The 10,521-nt window shown below is 32.2% G+C and overlaps 1 protein-coding gene across 1 annotated transcript; it reads right to left on the bottom strand.

The window, feature by feature from the left end:
• Window positions 1-1,471: 1,471 nt before the first annotated feature.
• Window positions 1,472-8,270, bottom strand: LOC110423476 (putative aquaporin NIP-type). The gene is given in 8 exon segments (XM_089784732.1): window positions 1,472-1,624; window positions 1,626-1,698; window positions 1,807-1,868; window positions 1,960-2,064; window positions 2,066-2,161; window positions 2,341-2,562; window positions 2,646-2,765; window positions 8,175-8,270. Coding segments are annotated over 8 exon segments (927 nt in total).
• Between the last annotated feature and the right edge of the window lie 2,251 nt (window positions 8,271-10,521).

Genomic DNA, 10,521 nt, shown 5'->3' with positions numbered 1-10,521 from the left:
GGCAATGCTGACATGTTAGCATGGCAGTGCCATGTGGCAATAAAATTTTTTTAAAAAAAAATTTGTGCAATGTCATAGGAATGAAATTGAACACAAATATATAGTACAAAAACTAAGTTGAATAAAATTAAGATGTTGAGAGACTAAATTGAAAAAAATATTTAAAAATATAAATACCTATTCAGTTGAAATTATTTAAAAAATATTTAGTTGCAACTTTCACAATTAACAAATATCTATTCTTTTGAAATTATTCAACCCTCACTCAATTTACCTTTTATTTAAATTTATTCAAAGTTTCTTATAAAATGAATTTATTTAAATTCAAATACCATAATCAATTTTTGGTAAATTTAAATTTAAATTATTAATTTGGATCTATAAAAATTTATAAACACAAAATAAAATAGTGCAAATGTTTACAATTATTAATTCTATCAACCATAAATGCAATCTTTAATCCAAAAAATTTCATCCTAAAAGCTATATTTTGAAATATTAAACAAAATAAAAACATAAAAAATAAATAAAGAAAACAATTGTACTATTATAAATAAAAGAAAAAAAATTTATTTAGTGCTTTTATATTATTTTATTCTAACATAATGCAAGTTATTCATTCATCTAAATATGATTTTAAGTATCAAATTTTTTTTGAAATTTTTTTTATAGAAGGAGAATTCAAATTTAATTTTTGAAAATAAGATAAATTAATATACATATCCTATAATGAAATAAGCAAGTAAGAAAATATTTTTATATATATATATTTTTAACACCATAAATATTTTATATTTAAATATTTCACTTATTAATAAGTATATCTATCATCTACTTAAAGATTTATATTTTTTAAATATTATTTTTAATTTAGTCCCTCAACATATCAATTTTATACAATTTAATCCTTATATAATATATTTTTATTCAATTTAATCCCTATGAGGTGATATAATTTTTTTTTAAAAAAAAATTTTTATCTGTCACATGACAGTAATACGTTAGCATGTCAGTGTCATGTTAGAATTTCCGTATCATCATATTAATATCACATGATATTATCACGTCACATCGATGACATGTGATATGTCACATCATGAAAATATGTCATGTCAACATTGATGTCATACTTTTTAACGGTAAAATTGAATATCATTAAGAGAATAGACTAAATTAAAATAACTCTCAAAATTAAAAAATTACATTATTTTAATTTTGAATATATAGACTAAATTAAATAAAATATATATATGCGGGGACTTGATGGGTATTTTGACCATATATAATTAGAGAGTCAATATGTATAGACAATGCTTTACAAAATTAATCCTAGCTATAACTAGAGAAAGGAAAAAAGTAGTGCAAACGTTCAGGTTTGATTGAATGAACTGCATGTGGTTGAACCACCATAAGCAATGCTTGTGGCTGGGAGAGTGAATATAAAGAAATAGAATGATGAAAAGCCTAGCGTCTAGCGAGCATTGCTTCTGGTTCTGGAAAGGGTCTTGATAAAGGAAGTTGACTTGGGTAGTTCACTAAGAGGTTTGTCAGTAAATCTAATTAAATTGTAACCAAAACCTCCCATTATGGTGCCCACGATTGACCCGATCACATAAATCCAGAGATCCCTCATATACACGCATCACTACAGCCGGTCCTATGCTCCTCGCAGGGTTCATGGATGTCCCATAAACCGGTCTATGGTCATTTCCAACAGGAAAAGAAAATTTATATTCAGAAGAAGTTAGAGAAGATCATGAAGGACGACTTGAATTATGTGGGATCGCAATTGCATTCATAAATTACCCAGCAACGAAGACGTTTAAAAGTATTGTCATTCCAACGGTAATTCCAGCCAGCTCTCCAATCTGCAAAATATGAAATGAAATCATAACAATTGGTGCTTCATCTATGAAATTGAAACTAGATTGAGAAAAATTAATTAACAACGTTACTAACAGCTCGATTATCTGTAGCTACACCAGATATGACGAATAAAAAGAGATATGAAATGATAATCTCAAGGATTAGAGATCGACGATGGGGTCCAACTGGTATTGTTAATTCGAAAGTAGGCCTCTTGACTTATATCGAAAAGGAGACACAGGGTTCCGCCAGCTAGAATTGATCCTAACATCTGCGCCGCTATATATATAGGCACCTGCTAGACAGCTCATGTTAGTAATTCGGGCAAGTTTTATCATGGTAGACGCCCTGTCATTCATTCTCACGGCAAGTGGGAGCGTATGCATACAAGAAATTAAAACTAATTAACTTAGGTTTAAGGTTGAAATATGATCAACAGAGTAATACCCAAAAAAGCAAAAAAGAAACCCTCACTTGTTCGAGTGGAAAATGTTGGAAAAGGGTGAGAGTAATGGTGACTACTGGATTGAAATGGGCACCAGAAATATGACCAACTGAGTAAACCATGGCCATGACAATGAGACCCCAAACTAGTGAAATTCCAGGAAATGTAATAGATCCATATATCTCATTCACAACAACCGCACCACACCCTGCAAATATTATGAAATAAGTTCCAATGATCTCTGCAGTTACCTAACAGAATTAGGTATAAAATTAATTATTAGCAACGCTGCTGATTTGCCAATATTGGCGCAATGAATTTGGGAAAATTTTACCTTCTGCAAAAGTTGAACTGCCTCAGGTGAATAGCACAACCTACTGCCTACTGGCAGTTTGCGTCTCCCTTGCCTGTTCCTTCTTCCATTTTCAAAATTCCTCGACAAGACATTATTTAGCTAATTACTTAAATTCAAATATTTTAATAGAGTATAAGAACTAAATCTAATATTTTCATAGAGTACAATGACTAAATTCAAATTTTGATCATTTAAAATTTAAAAAATTTCATTTCGACACTGATCAACATCATGCTAACGACTTTAACAAATGAAGCTAGACAATGTTAACCATTAGATTGATATTTATAAATTTTAAAAGTATAATGACTTGATTTTTGTGAATTACAATAAATTGATTAAATTTAACATTTTAATAAAGTATAAGTATTAAATTCACACATTGACTTTTATACAATAAAGTTGGACGAAGGGGATTTTTTTTTTTTTTGAAAAGCAATGGTATTCATTAAAATAAAAATGGTGTACAAAAAGCTTTAACCCCAATCCTATGGACTCTATATGACAAAAAAGAAAAAAACGAAAGGAATTTGAATATTGAATTTTTTATTTTTATTTGTTAAAGATAAAAAAATTATATTAATAAAAAATAAATAAATCATTTGAGTATTTAATTCATTGATTAGTATATGATCTCTTTATTTAAAAAATAAAGTTCGCATTTTCTTCCTCAATTCAAAAAAAATAATAAAAAATAAATATAAATACCTAAAAGAATAGAGATCAAGATACATATCCTACTCAATGCATTGTAACAACAGCACCTTTAAGCGGCTCACAACTATAATTCAATATCCCTCAAACAAAACAATGTCAGTGAAAAGAAAGAAAAAGAATTAACACAAACACATAAAGACAGCCTAGTAGAAGATAACACAGATTTGTATTTATATATATTAACATTTATATCAAAGCACTTAATAAAAACCAATTAATAAAAATATCAGATAATTTATTTTGAAAAAATATTAAAAATATTTTAATAATATAAAATTCAATTTGAATTAAAGAACATTGGTTCCCTTTGAAAAAAAAAAAATTCCTGACTTGGTCCTTGGTTTTATACCTCTAACATTTATATGCATATGTGGAATTACTATTTATTTACATTAATGAAAAAGAGCAAACCCAGGCTTCCTTAATTTGTCCAAGTTTTGCTTCTGTCTAATCCATTATTTGCCCCACTGCAACTCTGGTATTGACCATTTGTTTTTTCATGGATACCTTAACTTTAAATTGGGCCTCACAATTTTTCCATTGGGCCTTTTTGAATTCTTTCTTTTCTGCTGGAACCTGCCATGCGTTGGCATGCACTTGGACTGGCCTTGTTTTTCCCGTTTAAGCCTTAAATTGTGTTCCAACCCATACACAATCAAAATTTTTTTTGTGGTGAATACCTTTTTTTTTTTAATTTTCAGATTATAATGTTATGTCACCTTCCAAATTATACTTACAATCATTTTTTCTCCAAGTCTGTAAAGTTTCAAATTATTAATAGAGTACATGGTAAGTCACTTTTGTTTGTTAAATTTTATGTATAATTAATTTATATTAATTTAAAATTTATTACAATAGAATTTTAGAACACAAAAAAGATTACTTGATTCTCGATATACTATTTGATAGCAAAAATAACACTAAACAGATTAACTATTGGGATTTAGTGCAGTAAGATTTTCCTGATCCTTAATCTATTAAATTGGATAAGAATCGTAATGTTTTTGTGTAGATAAGAAAAAGGATATCGACTTAATTTTGAATAGTAAATCTTTAGTCCTATAAGATTTAAGGTTTCTTACATGACCTTACACTCCTAAATCCACAATTAACATTTGAGTCTAGCTTACTTTATTAAATTATATTATGGATTATAAGCTAAATTAACTTAATCTGGTTTTTATAAAATATAAGAATAAATAATAATATAAATTCACACTTTGATTTTACAAAAAAAAAATCCTAACATAATTTCAATATGGATGATGATTTGGTTTGAATGCCTTATATTTTAATTTAGTTTCATAAAAAATTATATTTGAAAAAATTGTTGTATTTGTGAATAAAGGGATCAAACAAGAACTTGACAAATCAACGAGATTAGTATCATTGAGCCATTCAAGAAGGAATTTTTTTGGTAATGGGGAGAAGGGATTTCAATAGCCCCTTAGACCAATCCAGGGACCCATAGTGCACCTATTTTTGTAGCCCCATAGTTGGGATTTTGGGCTTTTGTCATATTAGAGGCTAATATATTGTTTTTGATGGTCAGTAGTTCATAAACTACTTTATGCAAACTTTCCTATTATTTTTAACATATGACCATAACGTTTTTGACTGAATGGGTCAAAGGGTGGGAGCAAAAGAGTGGCAAGCAAATAGCACAATCTTTTCTTGTGTTCCTGCCCACTGGTCCACATGATTTTGTGTTGGGCTGATTATGCAAAAGAACATACCAAGGCCCAAGAACATGGATACACTGACAATTGCTGAGATACATCTCTAATCCATTCTAAAAAGGGCAACGGGTCAATATATTACGAACCAAGAAAGCCCACCCATGTTCGGCATCATTAGTTCATCACAAGTCACAGATTCCTTTGTGTTGGGACCAAGTTGAGCAAACTCATTGAGAAAAAGGCTCTTTTCAGGAAAAAGGGGTGAAATGAATTCTAAAATGCAACAGAGGGAGAAAGGAAAAAGGCCGCTAAAAAAGAAAGAAAGAAAGGAAAAAAAGGGTCATGAGTTAATTGAGAAGACGCATCCTAAAGTTTTGAATTTGATATTGAAAATGTGAAATGTCATGGCTTGGGTTGTAAAAGCAAGCTTCACATTTGGCTGTGTCTCTTTCAAAAGTCTAATCCCCCCATCACCCAAATGGTCCCCTGCGCTTTGTCTCTGGTCCAGCTCTCCCGAATCATGTCCGTGGTTCAGCCTACATCGACCATGACCCGCCCTATCTCTCCCTCTCAAATGTCTTGATTAGTTTTTGCTGGCATGCATTTATTCCCCTTCGAGCCACGGCTTAATTAATTGCCCCCTGCTGGTCCATGCCCCCACTTGCTCAACAAATTTAATTCATCAATGACAAACACACAAAGTTAAAAGTTCACAACAACAACTACTACTACAGCAAGAAGTTGCTATATACTAGTATATCTTATCTTATATTCTTATCCCAGACCTGATCTGGGTATTTCCATATTCATACCAAATATTTCACCTGAATAAAGTTTAAGGGAATTATTAAAGGGAGGGGCTGTCTTTTTTGGGTTTTTCTTTTTCTTTTTTTGCTTGTTTGAAATTAAATTTTGAGCCACTAAAATCGTTACATGGCCGATGACCCCAGTGTATGCTGGAGAATGAAGCCACGCACACGAGGACAGCACCATATGTTTCATGCCCACCTAATAATGCAATTATTGTGTTTTCTTTATTTATATACCTATTTAATTTTATAATTATATGATAATGTTTACTTGGCTTGGGGGCTGTCCATTTCATTGTTTTCACGTGCATGTGCTCTGTAAACATATGAAAAAATTCAGGTACAATATTTGATGACTTGAAGCTTAAAAAAAGTCTAAACTATAATGGTAATAGTTTTAATTTGTCAAAGTTTGCTTAGACTTGTCTAATCTAACCTAATAACCTAATAATCCATAACATCATCACTATGAATTTAATCACATGTCTGATCAGCTTCCGGAGATTTTTATCTTCACATGGAAATATTTGCATAATCTATCCTAAAATGAGGAGATTAAGATTTTTGATCTCATGATGTAGAAGATTATGCAGCTAGCTAGACAAACTAATGCTGGATTAAAATTTATGTCACGAGTATGGTTTTTCCTTTTCCTCTTCTTTTTTTTTAAAGAGTAAGGGATGCATGTGAAAAGCAATGCCTGGGAAGATCTAAGACTTGATACCGCTGCCTATTGTTTTTATAGATTCTTTAAGTACGATATACAAACATTAGATACTCAATTACCTAAATTTAAAAAAAAAAATTAATAACATGCAAGTTGTAATTTGCTTATTGCGTTGATGATTAAATGATGACATTTTCCTCTATATATATAACTCTTAAATATTGAGCAACACTTGGAGGCAAGGGTCAAGATCAGATTGCTAATTCCATGCTAAAGATTGTTGAATTGTTGAATTTCTTTAAAGCAAGTTTAGTTATACCAAAAAAGAGATTAAAGCAAGCTCACCAAATCATTTTATATAAAGAGAAAGGCAAAAAAAAAAAAAGGATTAGAAATCTTTTCTTTGTTATCGGTTATGACAACTTAATTTACTTAATTTCGGGGCTAAATTAACACTGTGTCTTTGTTTGTTTCTTTTATTTTTATTTTTAATATAACTTTGTCTACAACCAAAGTCAGCAAGTTAAGGGAAATACCCACACGATCTAATTATTCAAAGACATGACAATATTTCTTCGTAAATACAGACATACAACATTTACATAAGATGGAAAAACTTGATCCCAACATAACAGATTAATTCTCCTTAAACATGCATATTAATTGGCAAAAGATATTCCTGCAATGCTAATAATAGAATCAAGCCTCAGGATATACTTATCTTTTCATTGGTCAATGCATTAATAAAGTAAGACTATGATAGCCTTTTAGCTGTAAAATACCCCTAAATTGAGTCACTCTCAGTCAGTTTGTCCTGTTTTTTGAGAGGAGGGTAATGGAGCGTGAGATGCTTGTAGTTTTGGCTCAAAGATCACATGGGAAAGCGAAGGCAACTTGCCAACTTTACGAGAAAGGGCAAAAAGAAGGAAAAGCCTTACCATCTTTCATCAAGTACAGTTGTAGAAATCCCATCCTCTCTTTCCCTTCTACCACTTTTTATTGGCTATCAAATACCGGAAGTTATGCTTTTAACATACACTAATGTTAATTATTAAAATTTCATTAAGTAGTAACATATTTTAACATGCATAACAAAATTTTAGCATTCAATTTCCAAGCAATGTGGGGACAAACTAATCTCCCATCCCTTCAAACCCTATCATCCACTCAAAATTCTTGCTAGGTAAGAGACTCTGGGGAAAGGCACAAGCCCAAGAAAGAAGATGGGTCCATATCTTTGTATTTTCAAAGCAGAAATGAAGTGCAGAGACCTAGAGCTTGTTGCCAAACTTCATCCTCAAACCACCTGTCCCTACCTTAGTTGGAATTCCTATCCTCTCCAGCCTTCCTTTCAATTCAATTCCTCCCGCACACTCCCACTTGCAATAATTCACTCTTTCGGTTCTTTCTTTCCCTTTTTTTTTTTTTATTTGGCTTCAATCACTGTTGCATACCCCTAACACCACATGATCGCAGCATGGGCATACACATGGAAATTGGACCCACCGACGACTTTTTAGCCACGTGTGCATGCACGGTGCGATGATCGATGATGGATGATGGTTTTTAACCATGCATGTGCCTAGCTGTCCATGTCATGGTGGATTTCGGTCCATGCGCCTCTGTTTGTCTGTACTGTATTGATTGACCCTCGTGTCACATGGCCCGTCCGATCATTATCGCGTGGTCCTTGTCCTTTTCTGTTTGGACGCTCGTTTGACATTTTAGCCATTCCTGTACTTATGAAAGTATAAAACCCCTAGCCAATAGCCATAGTTTTTGCATTCTTATTCTATGCTTTTCCCATTTGGCGTTTAACAGATTCGGAACGAAAACACAAGGGAAATACCAAATTTAGTGTGTCAAAATATGAGGCTCCTCTGCTTTTATTGAATTTTACCAAGTTGAGAAATGGGAATACCAACAAATAAATGAGAATGACAATAGTGATGGGGACTGTGAGAGGGACACAACAAATTATATACTCCAAAACAGGCATATCTAGAGATCATATGCCTAAGGTTGGAATAACATCAAGGAGTTTGGCTATTGGAAGCAAACAGGGAGATGGAGACATCAATACTTTGAATGATATGAAAGAAAATGGAAAAGTTAAACCCTCTTTTTACGTACAAAAGAAAATAGCTTGGAAACCTAATGTGCTTCTCCAAATCTGTCTGAGAGACATGGATGATTGTACAAGTTGCCCCATTATTCTGATCGACTTGTTTGTGTTAGCCTTGTTTGTTTTTGAAAATAGATGATCCTCTCAATGTTAATACTATATCAATTCATCCTATTACTTTACCAATGATTTGGGACTTGATTAATAAATACACACAATTTATCAGTTTTTGGTCCTAGCTAGCTTTTGTTGCTGTGCTGCAACATTTGGACAAATTGATTATTATATATATCATCATTTTTCCATTAAGATAAATTAAGTATCAATTATATATAAATAAGAAATTTGATAAAGAGTAATAATTGTTGTTATATAAGATAATATATCAAAATTGGAATGAGACATTAACATTTGGTTTGAATAGAGACAAAATGCATGTAAGATATTAGAGAAAACGATGGAGAAAGAGTTGTTTTATTTCTGGGGTAATGTGCTATTCATAAATGACCAGAAAAGGAAAGAAAAGGCTTAATAATCAATTGAAATGGATTGGCAATTTCCAACTTCAATTCTTCTCTCTCCATTTCTTCTCTTTCTTTTGCTTTCTCTCATGTCCACAAAACAAGGTGGTAGAATTGATTAAATCACCACTACGATTGAAGAAAACGCCATTCAGATGCTGCGGGCCTAGCATCCTTGAAGATCAGTTTGATTATTGATGGGCTAAAAGCCTAAATCTCTGCTGCTCGTTGACTAGACTGGACCATAGGCCTAATTCCAAAACCCAACCATTTGGAATTAGGAGGGTGATCACTTGCTAATAAATAATAGTCTATTCTCCATTGTTAACGTTTCTAATTGTACCATTGATTGTATATCCTCATGATCATGTATCTTTTCATTTTTGAGATTATCATTCTTGAAATTAGTGTGATAGCAACAATCTTTTCAAATCACTGTATTTATCTAACAAATGCTTAAGGATAAAACATCATAAACCTCTCAAATTATATTTATTTAATATATATAAGGTGACATTTACCATGCAATTATTATACCAAATTCATGGAACTAATAAAGATATATGAGTTAGCTTGAAAATTACATCAAATTATCTTATTATACAATATAATTTAATTAAAAATAACTCATCAAATAGCAAGATGCTTGGGTGATCAAATTGCCAATATCCTTGTCTACTTGTTCTAATCCAATTTATAGTTCTTAATCCACCACATTCGTTTCTCTTTAAGGTGTGGTCCAAAGGCGAGGATAGGGATGGATTTTGGGCGTAGTTAAATAGAGCAGAAAATGAGGTTGAACGAGGAAGCGCACACGTGGGAGTCTGAGCCTTTTTTTGTTGCAATTTGCTAACAAAACCATGTGAGTCCGTACTAACCCCGGTGATTCAGTGTCTCCACGCACACAGACCCATCGTTATCTGGCGGGGCATGTTGGTCTCGATGAAATTAATACTGCCAATAGTCTTCTCATTTCCCTGATAAATTGCTCTGCAAAGCCTAGCATTAAATGCCAAAGATAGATTTGATTGAGAAAGAAAGAAAGAAAGAAGTTTACTTCAATAAGATGGACTTTACGGGATTGCTGATCAAGTGAATCGTTTGAGTAGTGATTACGGTGGAGAGGTTGAGGCTTCGAAGCAAATTCAGGGGTGTAGACTGGGAGGTGCGTATGTTCCCTTCCAGTACTACAGGCTGCAGCCAAATTGAAACCTTGGGCCTCTCACTTGCTTTCTACTCACTAAATGGCGTGTCGTTTGATTGAAGAGAATGTTGTGAAAGGTGCCACCTCTTGTTGGTTGGATCAATTTCTCTATGCTTTTCACATTTCTTTTCTT

The sequence above is a fragment of the Theobroma umbraticum genome, unplaced genomic scaffold (genome assembly GCF_002168275.2).
Source record: "Theobroma umbraticum cultivar Fairchild unplaced genomic scaffold, ASM216827v3 scaffold_20.0, whole genome shotgun sequence".
NCBI classification, from domain to species: Eukaryota; Viridiplantae; Streptophyta; class Magnoliopsida; order Malvales; family Malvaceae; genus Theobroma; species Theobroma umbraticum.
Note: the sequence above shows the minus strand (reverse complement) of the source record. Positions and strands in the feature narration are given on the sequence as shown.